Source organism: Misgurnus anguillicaudatus, chromosome 7, assembly GCF_027580225.2.
Source record: "Misgurnus anguillicaudatus chromosome 7, ASM2758022v2, whole genome shotgun sequence".
NCBI lineage: Eukaryota > Metazoa > Chordata > Actinopteri > Cypriniformes > Cobitidae > Misgurnus > Misgurnus anguillicaudatus.
The window spans coordinates 6,759,028-6,776,339 of NC_073343.2; the positions used below are offsets into that span (position 1 = coordinate 6,759,028).

Genomic DNA, 17,312 nt, shown 5'->3' on the forward strand with positions numbered 1-17,312 from the left:
TTCCCAAACTCCCTTTTAGTGATGAAAAACATCCACAGGTTGAGAACCAAGAACACCATACCAGTTTTTTTCCAGACTTGCGGTTTGTAGCAGCACATTCGCAATGCACGTGCGCATTATATGCATATATGTAACTTAAATGAGGCTCAGCGGAGCGCGTCGACTGACACGCCTATAATCCCTCCCAATGCAAAGTGTTACTAAACTCGATGGAAAAGCTAACCAAGCCAAAGTGAGGTGAGTGACCCGGCCTGACCCAAACTAAACCATGGGGTACTATGCAATGGAAAAGCGCCATTAGTTTTAGTCTAGTTTGGAAGGACATAAGGTTGAGTAAATAATAACAAAATAATTTTTGGGTGAACTATTCCTTTAACTGGTGATTTCTTGTACTTTTACATGAAATGAAGACAAAAGTTAATTTCATTGTAATGATTGTAAAGCACTGACAGTATGTTTGTATGTACTAGTGTGTGCCCGGTATCTCTTAAATCTGCTGTAGATATTTGAATGTGCAAAAAAAGTCCTTATTCCAGACACCAAGTTAAAGACACACATTGTCCAGTGCTTACATGGACGAGGAGAGAAAAACAGGGAATGAAAACACCAGAGAGAAAGAGAACGAGGGATGACAGATGAAACAGAGGGGAAAGACCAGTAAGAAGCAGAAATCGATCAAAAGAGTGATGTCACTGGGCTCAGTGTTTTCACCTGGATTCATACTGAGGAAGCGGAGAGGAAGGGCTGCAAATAGAAAAATGAACGAAAGAAAAACAGAACAGAAAGCAGGAGGTAAAAAATAAATAACATACATTATTATAGTTATCATCATGGCAGCTGACATACATATGAGACATGAGCTGATATGAAACAAAATAGCAAAATAAATATTTTATGTAACATGCAGAAAGCAAAATAAAGCCTAAATAAAAATAAAACAAATAACTGAATGAAAACTTGAATTGATCAATCTTGAGTTTATCTATCCCATAGCATTGATATAAAAACATCTTAAATGTGTGTAGTAAGTGTGTTTAACCTCTAGAGATGCTCAGATCATCATTTTTGGGGCCGATCACCGATTACCGATCACCAAAATCATGATCTGCCGATCGCCGATCAGTGCCGATCACAGAATGGCAGTGGAATGGGAATCTTTTATCTATAATCTAGCAGAGTTTGCACCATTTGTAGAAATGAAATTAACTATAAATTAGGTGTATTATTGTTTTAATTAGAGAATCAAATAAATAAGCACAACAAATATTTCTTCTTGCAAAGAGAAATGTAATATGTCTTTAAAAAGGTTTATGTCTGTTAAAAGTGATTAAAATAAAACACTTCACAGTCTTTACTGTATAAATTAAATATACACGCATTCGTATGAAGTACAACAGTTTTTCACTGATGAGCACAGAGTAATTTTATTGAGAGATGAATTAGGATACTGTAGCTTTAAGACGTGGGAGAGATCATTCTCTTCACGTGCACTGATGACAGGCTGCTGTGTATGCGTGCGGCGGGTGTCCGCAAACAAGAGCAGCTGTGAGGAAAATGGAAGTTTAAACCTTCAAAACTTTAAAACGAATGCAAGTAATAAACTTTCGGCATGAGGATGCAATTGTCCGCGATAGATATGTGTTGTATACGCTAATGTGAAGACGCATTGCGCTGAGGACCAGAGCGCGTCCTCGTAGTCCGCAAACAAGAGCAGCTATGAGGAAAATGGATGTTTAAACCTTCAAAACTTTAAAACGAATGCAAGTAATAAACTTTAGGCACGAGGATGCAATTGTCCGCGATAGATATGTGTTGTATACGCTGTTTGATAGGGATGTGAAGACGCATCGCGCGTCCTCATAGAAAATACGCATATCTCTGTTAGGGATCGACCGATATGGATTTTTCAGTGCCGATGCCGATACCGATTTTTGTTTCATCAGCCTTAGCCAATGACCGATACAGGCTGCCGATTTTCTTGAGCCGATATTTGGAGCCGATACTGGTTTTGCTCACTCAATTTACATCATAAAAATTATGTAAAAAATGGCATGTTGTTAAAAAGAGATGTTATTAGTTTGCACAGTTCTTACATTTATTGTAGTCTAGGACTAGTCTAATCCCTGTCCAGGAAACCGCCCCATAGAGATGAAAAAAACCCCACTTTGTTCAGCTATGATCAGCTGTTAAGCCGAGCTTTCAATGTTGTTGTGAAAAGGTTGGTTGTTTTTAGTCACATGACCTGCAATCGCTTGCGGGTTCCAGCACTCTTGTCTGTAAATTATGCCGGAAAAATCGGCAAACACGGCAGCCATGTATCGGCCGATGCCGATACGCATAAAACTCGCAAATATCGGCCCGATATATCGGCCGGCCGATATATCGGTCTATCACTAATCTCTGTTAAAGGCAGAGAGGAAATCCAAATCTGCACGTCACACATGAGCAATAGGTTACAAAATGCTCGCACTGTGTAAAATGGTCTCTTATTGCAGCCGTATCAGGAACGCTATGATGACAAAAGTAAACAGAAAAATCGGCTCATGAGATCGGCAAATTTAGTGAGTGCCGATCGCATCATTTAATGTCGTTATCGGCCGATTACGATCGGCGGCCGATCGATCGGAGCATCACTATTAACCTCAATTTGTAATAAAAGCCTCATTAGGTACATATATGGGTGAGGGAAATTGTCACCTAGGACACTTTTAAAAGGAACAACTTTAATAAAAATTAAGATAAGAATTGCCCCAAATTGAAGAATTACCCAAAATTATATAATGTCATTCATAAATTTCAAGCTGGACCTGATTGTGTCACTTTAAAGGCGGGGTGCACGATCTCTGAAAAGCCAATGTTGATATTTGAAATGACCTAAACAAACACGCCCCTTCCCCAATAGAATCTGGAAATGTTTTTGGTAGACCCGCCCCACACATACGCAACTCTGACAACAATGTTGGTTAATACAGTATTTCCAAATCCTGGTCCTCGAGGAGCCCCTCCCAAAATGTTTTAGATGTCTTCCTTATTCAACACACCTGATTTAACTCATCAGCTTGTTAAGGAGACATGTTTACAATTTTGGAAGGAGGCTAATAAGTTGAATCAGGTATTTTAAATTAGGAGACATCTAAAACTTTCTGGGAGGGGGTCCTCGAGGAACAGGATTGGGAAGCACTGGGTTAGTAGGCACGCCTCTTACTGCTGATTGGCTACAAGTGTGTTTTGGTACCCGACCCGACTGCCTTTTCCAAAGTTTTTTTTAAAAATCATGCACCGCGCCTTTAAAAGTTTCTTTCTGTAACAATAGTACAAAACATTGGTCACAGAGATAAACACATTCTTACCCAGAATGCACGGGACTGCAAACAGTGTTGTGTGAGTGATCCACTGTGTCAGGGGTCCAGCTGTATCGTCTCATACACTCGCTGTTGTATTCGTGAGTGACGGCGAGATGCGAAAACACAATGCAGGATAAAGAAGATTTGCATAACTTGCAAAAAAAAAAAAATTAAAAACAAAGCATTATTCAGGGCTCCAGACTAACTTTTTTTACTATGAGCACAGTGGCCCCCAACTGAAGATTTTAGGGGCGCAACCAGACAATTTAGGGGCACACGCCATAAATCAACATGCTAACCAAATATTTACATTTTTACAAATTTCCACTGTATTACTAATAAATACTTTAATGATAGATGCAGAAAGTACAATGTGCTGTTTTCAAATTCGGTATCACATCACAAAAAAAAGGTAAAATTTACTGGTCGCACATGTGCGACTGGATGTAAAATTCAGTGGCACACTCTCAAATTTTGGTGGCAGTCTGGAGCCCTGTTATTACATGCCCTTCACGTCACAATGAAGATGCTAAAAGTCTAGGAATGGCATTGCTTCCAATGGGAAACTGCAGGCGTCATTTCCAGCGGAAAAAATCTATTTAAAATTTCACCTTTGAGAAGTTACACCTTTAAAATAAAAATATATTAAAAATGATTAGGGTTCGGTTATGGCTAGGGTTGGGGTGAGTTTAGGTTTGATTTACAAAAAAGTTGTTTTTGGGTCAACACAATGGGTGCATCCCAATTTAGGGGCTGGGGCCTTCCAAGGCTGTATTTAAAGGCAAATTATGCCACCGGGCCACGACAAAGCTGTCCCAATTCGAAAGCTTCTTCACATAAAGCCCTCCAAATGTGCCCCCACCCCCCGAAACCAAGGAACCATAGATGTATCCTTCACAGTCTTGGATAACCCAAGATTCAATGCGAGCCCGTGAGGTCTGGGTATTTTGAAATAAACATTCAAAACTGTAGTTAAATAAAAGTGTATATTTTGCATATCAAAGGTCCTTGTGACTGTTTTACTATTATAAAGATGTTTTAGTGATGTGAATTAATATTATTGCTGCAATGTTGTGTGTGTTGTGTTTTGCTTTTGTATATTTCTAAGGTTGGTGAACTTTACATACTGTTGGATAGTTTAATCTGCATCAATGTGTTATATTTTTCAAAAAAAAGGCCTACATATTTATTTTTAAAAGTCTGATAGGTCTCAGCTGTTGTGTCCCGCTGACACGCGTAGTGGGCACTAACAGCAAGTGACGCAACTCCCCCCATAGGATAGACCGTCTCATTTCAGTTCACTTTGTGGCCTTTAGAGGCTGTCGCCTTCAAATATCGAGTCTTGCCTTCAAAGTCTGCGGCCTTAACAGGATCCAGACCCTGAATTGGGATGCACCGATTATGTCCTGAGGATTCTCAGGTCGAGCGCAATCCACACATTAGACTACCACTGCCTACGTGGCCCACCAGATGACGCTCCAAGACCCACTGGTTGAGTAACCCAGATTATTTTGAAACATTATACTGATATATCGACATTAAACAGACACTCATGATTTAATGAAAAACAGAACATGGGAAAGAGTACAATGGGTTTGTAGAATTGAACAGATGGCTAAAAGGGACAAACAGGAAGCTTAGATGTGGGAAAAAGCTTTCATTTATAAACAACCAATAACAGGCAAACACCAATGAGAGTGTAAGACCGAAAGTAAAGAAATATGTTGGCTTTTGGACAAAAATAATCATGTGGCTAGAGAGATGATCAAACAATCACAAGTTGTACCTTATTTTGAGGGTCCACCATGTAGGAAATGTCTTTAAAAACACTCTGAAGCTTTAAAGCAAATACAAACATACATGTATGTTTAGATTCAAGTCTCTAATGGTTGATTCTTGATCTGTCAGATGCAGAGGGAGGAGAATAATGTACTGTAGTGTCCTAAAAGTGTAAATCTGGCTATGTTCCTAACAACCTGATCTCACGAATTTTGTGTCATTGTCACGGATCTCCGCATTTTTCCATGTCGGTACCACAGACTTTCTTTCCGTGTCAGTTTCACGTATTGGTTACTCAATTGTTTTTCCTATTTTCTTACCATTTTTGCGTGGGTTTGGGGTTAGAACGATTTTCTGTAACATAAAATGTCATCCTAACCCATACCCAACTCTAACCCTAACATCAAGTGACAACTGTTTAAAAATCCTAAAAAGTAGTATAAACCAATAGTTAAAGTGACATCCTAACCCAAACCCCAAATCTAACCCCAAACCCACATGAAAATGGTTTAAAAATAGGAAAAACAATTGAGTAAACAATACGTGAAACTGACACGGAAAAGAAAGTGTGTGGTACGGACGCGGAAAAATGCGGAGATCCGTGACAATGACACGGATAAATAAGCAAAATATTCTGTGATACTACGGAACTTTGTGAGATCATGTTGGTTCCTAAACCTGCTGTGCTACCTATATATTTGGGTGATTCTCAAGAAACCATTGAAACACCACGGCACTAATGATTTTAGCTTTAAAATGTGTAATATAGTAACATTAAAAAGCATCAGAATTAACACAATACTGTGTTCTACCTTGCACAATGTGTGATTTCAACATAAGAATTTATAATTGGAAATTTGATCTCATTTTCTGCTGAAATTCTCATTACCGCAATGTGTCCGGCTGTGTTTGAACATGCGTTATGTTGTAATTTAATCAAATTAACACAAAATATTATGAAAAAAAATAAATGGATGTTTTGCTAGACTACTTTAGATGACAGAAAAAATATTTACTGAATATTCATGTATAATAATAATGAAGAAAAATTAGGAAAATTATGTGTCCATGCCTGATGTTCTCATCCTCCGCAACACTTTTGAGAACAGTTTAAAGGAACACATACAGAATTTTAATAAAGTTTGATTTTGAGTGACCAAGCACATGGAGCAGTTACTTCAAGATGGCCAACAGGTAAGATCATTTTTTTACAGTTAATTTGAAATATTGTCTTGTCAGAATGCTTACACGACATTTTGATTATCATTACCGCAACAGATGCTTATTAAATGTTAATTTAATTAATAGAAGCATAATAGTTTGATTTTAAATGCATGTGCAGAATCTCCAAATTATGTTCTTTCAGGTTTGTCATGTCATTTTGAAAATGTGTCAGTGTTGATGTTTTCTGACTGTTGCGGTAATGAGATTTTTTAGGACTAATTTTTTAAATTATGTTACAAAAAGTGTTAAATGATAAGTACAAGTTTTTAAATTAATGTTCCCATTTACTCCAGACTTTGTTTTTCAATGTCTGGTGGGAAAAAAAGTAAATTTAAGCATTTTTTACATTTTCATGCTTGACATTTTTAAAACCAAGTTTTCGTGAGAATCACCCATTTAGGTTTAAAAATACAGCCACTTGCATCTAAACCTAAAGCATACAAATAAATAAATTAATAGATTGTAAGTACAAAGGTGTTGTACATACTTTAGTTAATCTAAAGGTGAGCATTAACTTGCACTTTTGTATGCATGCTAAGTGATTTGATTAATTCAGTAGACATAAAACTATCACTGTCTTATATTCCTTAAGAACCAAACAAGAGTCTGGTATCAATTACTTTTAGTTAAATGGAAAGACAAACAAAATTCCAAAAGGAAAACACTTAACGGAAAAGCCTGACAGAGGATGTGGGTAATGCATCCAAGTCTAACTCTTATTTTTCCTGCTTTCAATGTCTTTCCATTTGTTTGAGAGTAGACTGAGAGTTCAGACCGGAAAGGCATTTCGGGTTTCAGTCTAATAAGAGTTTATTTAAAGGCACATGTGGGAATGTGAAACTTTTTCAGAACAAGAGAGTATGTACTGTTTGCATGTTTGTGGGAGAATGTTTGCGTGGGGACTGGGCTTTCACGAATCCCATGGGATCGACACAAATGTTCTAAGACTGTTTGCTGTTTTTTGGAAAGTCCTGCACTTGTAGGAAGAATGCCAAACAATCCACTGAGTTCACGATAAATCTTTGGCTTTTTAAATGTGCAGTTACGATCAGAGAGAAAAAAGAAATAAAGAGAATGGGATACTTACCGAATCTTTGGTGGGCGCCAGCATCTCTTCGATCATCATGCTGTCTCGAGCGAAGGAGCTTCTGTTCAGGGTGTTGGACCTGTCTGAGCTAAAGGAGCGCATACTGGAGTGTGAAAGAAGTTCACACACACACACACACACACACACAAGCAGACACAAACAAACACAAAGCAAAGGACACAAGACAGGGACGAACGAACACAAACACAAAACAAAAACACTAAAGTTACAACATGCAACATTCAGGGACAACAAAATTATAACCCTACTGAGAGAGGAGAGAAACGAACATCTAATGGACAGGGGGATAAGGTGAAAACAGAAGATTGAAGATGCGTGGAAGATTTACTGTAATAAACAAGTTAGAAGAAATTTATGTTGATAGAGGTCTTATGTAAGTAGACATTTCTGGAAGATGACCTGGGTGGTACTTGCAGGTGACTGAGAGGCAGTGTATGGTTGCTAGGGAAATGCTATTTGGTTGCTAAGGTGTCAAAAGAGCCAGACTCCTTCATCAATAAGGTTCTCCTCTGATAAATTGAATAATTGAAAGTGTGGACTCTTCTGCAGTGCTTTTAGAAAGGCCTGGATCGCTGCAGAGACGCCTGAGTTTGTTGTATGGGGAATGCACTGTATGAGAGACTGAACATTCTGCAGCATTCAGCAGGATTTAAAGGTACAGTACAGCACTGTATACAGCAAGAAAGCCACACAGCAGAGTTCTGAATGAATGAACATGCCATTGTCCCTTCCTCTTTGCCCTCTCTTTCTCTTTCTCTCTCTCTCTCTCCCTCTTGCATTCCAGCTTGATTTGTCATGATCTGCATTATTTTTATAGTTCTACATAGCAGCCAATTCACCCTTCTCTGCAGTACTCTACAGTCTCTCTCTCTCTCTCTCTCTCTCTCTCTCTCTCTCTCTCTCTCTCTCTCTCTTACTCTTACTCTTACTCTTACTCTTACTCTTACTCTTACTCTTACTCTTACTCTCTTTCATCATTAGCTTATCACACTTTGACTTTCCCATTTGCTCATTCACCTTCTTCACTGTACACTCTCTACCTCTCTGAAATGATCTCATTCTGAACGCAAACAGCACTGGACAAGTTGTACAGACCGCACAAAACTAATAACACATGCTAACCTGGATGCTGCAAATCATTTGGATCAGTTTAATATTACACAAAAATGAAATATAAATATGTCTTTTAATAACATATGTGACATTATATTCACAAATGATTAATCCAAATATTGTGTTTGTGACATTTAAATCTTATCTTAAAACCAAAAGTAAATGGGTTTTCCTCTGCATTCGTTAAAAATTTGCAAATAAAATATTTCAAATCATAAATCAATATTTAATGTTCCTATAGGTAAAAAGCCATGTAATAGGCAAGATAAACGGGTACAGGCAGACAGTTTTTATTTCAAACTAAGCCCCTCAGTGTGATACAACGCCCTCCGCACAGAGGGGTGCCACCCCAAATTTTATGTGCTTCTTTCATTCCCTTAGTCATTCACTTCCCGTTAATCGCCATGTTTATTTCGAAATGTGTTAGCGCAGCACATTGTTAAAAACTAATATTATTACATATCAGCGTAGGCTAGAAGTAGCCTGGCTCCGCCCTCCTACGTGCTTCCGCTTAATTTTCATTTCACTTCAGTACTATGTCTGTGACTGCTGTATAGAGTTTTGTTTTCTCTTGCAAAAATCTGCAGGTCCAATCAGTGAACAGAGGGGGGTGGCTAAGAACGATGACGTTGAGGTCGTGCGTCAGTTTGAGTTGTAGTTCAGTAATGGTAGCGGATAAAGACGTGAGAAAAGCTATTCGGTCCGTTGTTGCAAAACTGCCGAATATACAAAAGTTAAAGCCGGAGCAAGAACCAGGTATGCTAGGTTTTGTTGGTCTGAGTATTCGGACTTGTTGTTTCCAGACGGTTTCGGCGCATGATATACGTCACGACCACACGTTAGCGATAGTTTTAAACTTCTACAGAGGACCCTCCTTAACGGAAGTAACGCTTTGCAATGGAGCGTGGCCAGACTCTCTGTACAAATGAAATGAATGTACGAGAGTCTGGTTGTACCAGGCTAGGCTAGAAGTGTTTATAGTATAGTAATTGTCTTTCTGTGGACTAAATAAAGTCTAAGATTAGACTTTCTTTTTCGGTTTGCACTGTTTTTACAAAAAAATCCAATGACGTGTTTGTATTCTTAAAGTGATCTTTAAAGGCTACTGTATGATTATTAGTTGGACTGGACTGCCACCTTAAACTTGAAAACGCAACGCACATCATACCCACCGATAGCATGCATGCACAGCTAGAGTTTAAACAAGTTCATGTTCGCCTCTTTTTGGCTTAAACGAACAAATGTCAAACTAGTGAGAGAGAGTGTTTATTGTATCACCTCCCACCTCTACAATGGCTGTATAGGTGCAGAGGAGCAATCCTTCCTAAAATGCATTAAACTTTCGTTTACAAAGACGCGAAACCCACCGAGTGGTCAGGGGTGTACACCCGTATATTCTTCCATTGAGAGCTTGAATAATAGACACTTCAGCCCAGTTGGTGGCGATAATCCGCCTTTGCCAATTGCAAGAATACAAACAATGTTCCCGGTGGCGGAGTAATACCGTACCTCACAGCACATCCCATACAAGTCAATGGAGTTGGACAAACACTACGATAAAACCTGTTGGAAAACATCTTTTGCAGCGATTTTTGTGTGAGCATATCAGTGGACACCCGGTGAGTTTCACATCTTCGCAAACAAAAGTTCAATGCATTTTAGAAAGGATTGTTCCTCTGCACCTATACAGCCATTGTAAAAGTGGGAGGTGATAAACACCCGAAAATTCTCGGGCCAGCATCATATGTCCAAATTTCAGTCAAAACCGTTCTATTTCATCATAAACAAACAGGGCTTTAAGTGTAAAGTACCAAACTTGTCCTTGTCTCTCTGATACATAACTGGGTTAGTTTTTATCAAAAAGACATAACCGTGGATGCTAAGACATCTGGATCTCTTCATTTAAAAAAAAAAGATTAGTAGTGTGTTTAATGCATTTGTTGTGAAACCAATTAAAAGAGCTGTCAGCAATTTTACAAAGTAACCGGACACATTTGCTGAGTGATCACCTTGATGCTTTTGTCCCTGGATGTTACATAAAAAAATCACGCAACTAAAACGACAATAAAACATATATAACACAATCCATGCCACACTGAACAAAAACTCATAAAGCAACCAAAACATAACAGTTAGCGACACTAATCATTAATGGTTCAGACATCATTGACATCCAAAACAACACAATACTTCACAAAATACAGCTACTGCACACATTTCCTGTTAGTACAACACTACTCACACTTCAAACCTTCTACAAATGTTTTATGGGTTCGTGTGACTGATAAGAAGCATGTTTGGCTTCGGAGCCGGATAGAACAAACCGAACCTCATCACAAGAGGACCTGCTGGTTTGAGAGACCCCCTGAGATGAGCTGACACGCAGGTTGTTCTAGATTTGCTCTATCTAGCAGAGGAGCTCAGGCCTCAGTGTGTATGAAACTAATGAGACTCCACATAAAGGCACTGCACCAGATGACAGAGTGGAGTGAGGCATGATGGGAGTTGTAGTAAGTATGGAAAGGGGCAGCGACAGAAACGACAGCTACAGGGAGGCCAAAGTAACAGAGAGAGACAGCGAGATTCAAAGACAGAGGTTATCTTACCTTATCCTGGGGCTAGATAAAGTGAGAGAAGCGAAGAAAACAGAGTAAAATGTACCAGATGTGGCAGAAGCAGTGAGTTAAGCATGGCACTGAGGCTCTGCCACAGCATGTGTCGTGCTCCCAAACAGGACTGTGTGAATGCCTGTTTACTCAGAACAAGCAACACCAACAGTCCTGTTTAAGAGCAAACAATGCCAGGCTGATGCTGTTAACGAAAAGAGACAAATATGAAGCATATTAATATCAACATCATTTTAAATAAGATATCGCAGCATCTGAAAACTTCAGTAGTAAAAACAAATAGCAATTTGAAAAGCAAACTCTGCCAGTGTTAAATGGGTGATTCTCACAAAACCATTGAAACACCACCGCACTAATGATTTTAGCTTTAAAATGTGTAATATAGTAACATTAAAAAGCATCAGAATTAACACAAAACTGTGTTCTACTTTGCAAAATGTGTGATTTCAACATAAGAATTTATAATTGTAAATTTTATCTCATTTTCTGCTGAAATTCTCATTACCGCAATGTGTTTGGCTGTGTTTGAACATGCGTTATGTTGTAATTTAATCAAATGAACACAAAAATATTAAGAAAATAAATAAATGGATGTTTTGCTAGACTACTTTAGATGACAGAAAAAATATTTACTGAATATTCATGTATAATAATAATGAAGAAAAATTAGGAAAATTATGTTTCCATGCCTGATGTTCTCATCCTCCGCAACACTTTTTGAGAACAGTTTAAGCACACATACAGAATTTTAATAAAGTTTGATTTTGAGTGACCAAGCACATGGACCAGTTACTTCAAGATGGCTACCAGGTAAGATCATTTTTTTACAGTTAATTTGAAATATTGTCTTGTCAGAATGCTTACACAACATTTTGATTATCATTACTGCAACAGATGCTTATTAAATGTTAATTTAATTAATAGAAGCATAATACTTTGATTTTAAATAAATGCATGTGCAGAATCTCCAAATTATGTTCTTTCAGGTTTTTCATGTCATTTTGAAAATATGTCAGTGTTGATGTTTTCTGACTGTTGCGGTAATGAGATTTTTTAGGACTAATTTTTTAAATTATGTTACAAAAAGTGTTAAATGATAAGTAAAAGTTTTTAAATTAATGTTCCCATTTACTCTAGACTTTGTTTTTCAATGTCTGGTGGGAAAAAAAGTAAATTTAAGCAATTTTTACATTTTCATGCTTGACATTTTTAAAACCAAGTTTTCGTGAGAATCACCCCCAAATAATATATCTTACCTGGACGAAGCAGCAGGACATCAATTATGTAGTTAATTATACTAATAATCGACAAACTAACCTGAATTTGACTATTTTATAATGTCTCCTGTGCAAGCAAACCGATTTCCAAATACAGCAAACTGTAAAGCTGACTCTATCCTTAGAGCTACACCATGCCACTACGCCAAATTAAACTAAGTTTTATAATATAATGCTAAAACAAACCAATCAATTCCTTCTGACATATTTAATTTACAAGGTTATTTAATATAGAGCCTCTATATACAACAACAGACTATATGAACAGCACGCAATCTGAAACCCAAGCTGGTTTTTTCACCAGCTAGACATCAGACCACACCTTCACGCTGTTTACCTGATGGCACACACAGAGTCGAGCACTTTGTCACTCAGCATTCATTTTCTGGGGATGGTGTCATTGCTTTAGCGCATTAATTTCCTGTCCTCGAAACGCAACAACTACTGCCACACAAAAGCCAGCCAATCGGATCTCACTATACAACAACATCAAATCAGGGTCCATTGTGGCACATAATGCTCACATGGCACAAGTAGTACCTTTCTATTCTAGTGTGCCATCTTTAAATCTCTCACCTGCTACATTCATTCATCTGTTAGCCTACTGTAAAGATAAGCAGGACAGGATTTAACACAAAACAAGCTGTGTGCTAATGTAGCTTTGTTTAAATATGCCACAGCACAACTTTACTTTAGTTCTTTATCTTCATTATGTAATAAATTAGAAAGCCACACAGCTAGGATGAACTATTGCAATCTTCTGCCTTTATGCAATACACCAATAATAGTGAATACAAAATAACATAAACATTGTATGCCGACCAGATAGTATTCAGTTTCTTCATGTGTATATTCTGACTTTCATCATTTGCAATGTTTCTAGTTGCATTTTTGGTGATTTGGCAACTGTTTATTATGTCTTGTCCAAAGAAGTGGATTTTTTGTCAAAAAAGCTTGCTTGCACTTAAAGGATTAGTCCATTTTCTTAAAAAAAACAAAAAACAGATAATTTACTCACCACCATGTAATCCAAAATGTTTATGTCTTTCTTTGTTCAGTCGAGAAGAAATTATGTTTTTTAAGGAAAAAAAATTCAGGATTTTTCTAATTTTAATGGACTTTAAAGTAGGGCTGAACGATGTGAGGAAAAGTTGCGATGTGCGATGACATTGTTTAATGTTGCGATGACGATGTGAGTTGCGATAAATATTTTTTTTCATGTTTTAGGGGCCATTCACATGTCGCGCCTAAAAACACGTGGAAAACACTAGAAACGTAGGTTATTGTCACATGACCTGCACGCTGTGACTGTGTCATTCTGAAAAGTTAAAGGGGGGGTTTAATGGTATTTCAAGCATTCTGAGTTATTAACACAGTTATAGAGTTGTTTCCTCATGCTAAACGTAGGCAAAGTGTCAAAAACGCAGTTGGGTGTGTTTCAGAGTATTTCTGTGCCGAATGCACTTCGCCAGGGTTCGTACAAGTTTCGGCTAGTTTTTTCGATTACGGTTCTAACTGACATTTCAGGGGTTTTCGATACGTATCACTTCTTTATATGGGCTTCCGCCGGAAAACTTCCCCCGGAAAACCCCGCCCAGCCATCAGTCAGCGGGAGACGCTAGAGCTTGTTAACAGCTTATCACGCCACTCAGCTTTGTTTAATTTCAGAAGTCAACAATGGCACAACAAGAAGTGTGTTTTTGGATGTAAGGAGAAGACATCCAGCCTTATGGAAACAATGAATATAGTTTATTATCCGGATTAGCAGCGGAGTTTTGCGTGTGTGTTTGATGCGGTGGATTTTCAGAACCGGGTCATGACGAGTTACACGTGGTAAGTAAGACTTCTGTCTTATGTTGGAAATAGTCGCGTGTATATTATATAAATGACACGAACATGTAGTGAATCATAAGTTAAAACAGTGTTGTATAGTGTTGCATGACTCGTACTCGCTCCTCCCGTGTTATAACTCCTCCTTCTTCATTTTTTCGTACGATATCGGAAAGATTCGGTAAAGCTAATCTTTCTTTTATAAATCTGATTAAACTAAAGACTCTTCAGAGATATAAAGGATGTCATACTACTCTATAGGTACTCCAGATTAATATCAGAAATGCAGAAACAGCGTGTGTTACATGAGCTTTAAAATGTTTTTGAAATACCTGGAAAAAACGAGCGTGTCGCGACCGCGGCGCTTCCAGAGCACACATACATTTGAAATAATGAACTTGAGCGTGCAATAGACGCAATATGAGAATCACTGCTTCCACAGTACCTTTGTTTGCGGCGTCATCTCTCCTAAATCCAAAATAATTCCATGATATAGCTGAAGTGCTGTTCATTTTCACCAAAGGTCTTCGTCTGACAACACATTTTCCTCACTCTTTTCTCCTTCCTATCCTCTGCCATCGTTTTTGCTAACAGGCACAGCGTCGCAACTGACACCTCACATATCAATCTGAGCGTAGCTGACTTGGGGGTTCCCCTGATTGGCCTAATATCATGAACGCGCAAACCATCGCTGCGTCCGAAACCGCCTACTTCCATACTATATAGTAGGCAAAGTAGTGCTTTTTGCATACTATATAGTGTGGTAGTAGGCGATTTCGGACGCAGCACATGTCTTCAGGACTAAATGTGATTGGTCAAACGTTTATTACATGCGCTTACTGTTTTCCCTTCATTCATCGCGTCAAGGCTGTCTGTTACGATGTGTTCATCGCATGAGTTCATATCACGATGACGATGAAAATTCGATGTATCGTTCAGCCCTACTTTAAAGGCAGGATAGGCAGGAATTATCTAAAAAACTTTTTTACAAATTTGTTTAAACTGTCTTTATATACCAATACATAAGGACCCCAACACGTAACAGATTTAATGCAGTTTAGACTTGCATTTTCAACGGAGTATCAAAGGACTCTAAACGATCCCAAACGAGGCATAAGGGTCTTATATATCAAAATGATTGTAATTTTTGACAAGAAAAATCATGGGAAACTACGCCCCAGTGTTTAGAAGTGTGGAGAAAGAAGACCAATCCAGCGTTGTTGTATGTTGAATGATTCTAATTAATGTTTTGTGTCAGTTTATTGTTTAAAATGGTCCGCAAATGTGCGTTTCATATATCTAACACGTGACCTTTCCATGGCATTACGTAATTACGTGAGGTCGCGCTGGCGCGTCAAAGGACCGGAGATAGACGAGAAGTTGTGGTTTAAAATTGCATATTTTTTATTTTTCTTGTCAAAAATGACAATCGTTTTGCTGGATAAGACCCTTATGCCTCATTTGGGATCGTTTAGGGTCCTTTGATACTCCATTGAAAATGCAAGTCCAAACCGCACCAAATCCGCCACGTGTCGGGGTCCACTAAAGTCCATCAAAACCAGAAAAACCCTGAAATGTTTTCCTCAAAAAACACAATCTCTTCTCGACTGAACAAAGAAAGACACCAACATCCCGGACGACATGGTGGCGAGCAAATTATCTGGATTTTTTAAAGAAAATTGCTAAAGACATTTGTGAAAATAAGGCATTTCAGTACCTGACTAATAGTTTTTTCATTGTCATTACAGTGAAATTACTGAACCTAAACATACATGAAAGCCTGATAAAAAAATGAAAACATAAGGGTTTTGCATCTGAGCTCCTCAATCTTATTATGTGGTTTTCAACCTTCTAATCATTTTACATCCTTAAAATGGTACATAAAATTTGATGCAATCATTACTGTATTTACACGGTGAAATAATGCACATTACAAAATCTGTTCACAAATATTCTATTCAAAGTCGATTGACAGCAGGATTTCAATGAAATCCCAAATAATTAATTTTATTAAATATGTTTGTCTCTGTTTTGTATTAAAAGTGCAAATATGCAACAGATCTCTCACTATTTCTAACAATTTCTCATATAGAAAAACTAAAAAAAAAAGCCACTGTTGATGTGTTTACAGTATATCTTGTAAACAAAAGAATATCCAGTCACCTTTACCTCTGTAAACCATTTAAAGCAGTATATCTGACCAAATTGTAACAAATTGTTTCTCAGTTCTGACCCGTTTCCTACAGTACCATATTTCTGTTCCTAAAGCAATTATTGTACTGTACTGTCCAACATAGAAAGTCAATATATGAAAATAAGAGTCTCAGTCATGAGCAGCTGGTTTACAAGCCATTTTAATATTGTGGGTTGCTTTTAAGACCAGCCATGTACTTCTTATCTAATTTCATATCCTTAACCTATCCAAATAATTTCTTAAATGCACAAACCTATTTTGCACCTGCCAAAACAACAACTGAACCTCATAAACATCCTCTAAACACAGAGAACCAGCAAAAGGACAATATGCTTTACAAAAACAAGCAGAACAAATAAATGAGCATTATTACCTGGCAGAGCGGGCTCCAATACTGAAACCCATGTATCCTTCCTGTGGTAAGGAGTCATCCCCCAACTCTCTCAGGTCCTGCGGCCGAAGGTACTTCTCGGTCTCTCCGGTCATCGCATCCTCACCTGCAGAAATTAGACAAGACAATGAACTCACAATAAAGTGAACGGTTAAGGTGACCTATAGCTGCGGCAATCAGTTTCCTTTTAAATTTATGAAAACTTATCAAAAACTAACACTCCAAACGTTGCAGGGAATGTTGCAAGCGTTTATCAGAACCTCACGCAAACGTTCAGCTCGCAGCTTCTCGATTATTAATCGATGTCACGTAACACCTACGGCTGCGTGTTTTTCTGAGGTCCCCTGTGAATAACACAAGCTTGAGTGGCGATATTTCACTAACACATTGTTTACTGCTGCATCAGGACTTCGCTGCCTATATCT

At 38.0% G+C, this 17,312-nt stretch overlaps 1 protein-coding gene across 9 annotated transcripts in view; it reads right to left on the reverse strand.

Moving 5' to 3' along the window:
- The window catches only part of ank3a (ankyrin 3a), a 124,558-nt gene that overhangs the window by 45,996 nt on the left and 61,250 nt on the right, over nt 1-17,312 (reverse strand). For 4 of the 9 annotated variants that reach the window (XM_073869322.1, XM_073869321.1, XM_073869318.1 and 1 more), the window contains 4 exons: nt 16,870-16,993; nt 7,435-7,537; nt 5,131-5,181; nt 3,351-3,460 (listed from right to left, as the gene is read on the reverse strand). In XM_073869322.1, the coding sequence (XP_073725423.1) occupies nt 3,351-3,460; nt 5,131-5,181; nt 7,435-7,537; nt 16,870-16,993 (388 nt within the window). Of the gene's footprint in view, nt 1-711; nt 745-3,350; nt 3,461-5,130; nt 5,182-7,434; nt 7,538-11,174; nt 11,187-16,869; nt 16,994-17,312 lie in introns of all 9 variants that reach the window. The other 5 variants (XM_073869317.1, XM_073869314.1, XM_073869316.1 and 2 more) reach the window with 4 other exon arrangements.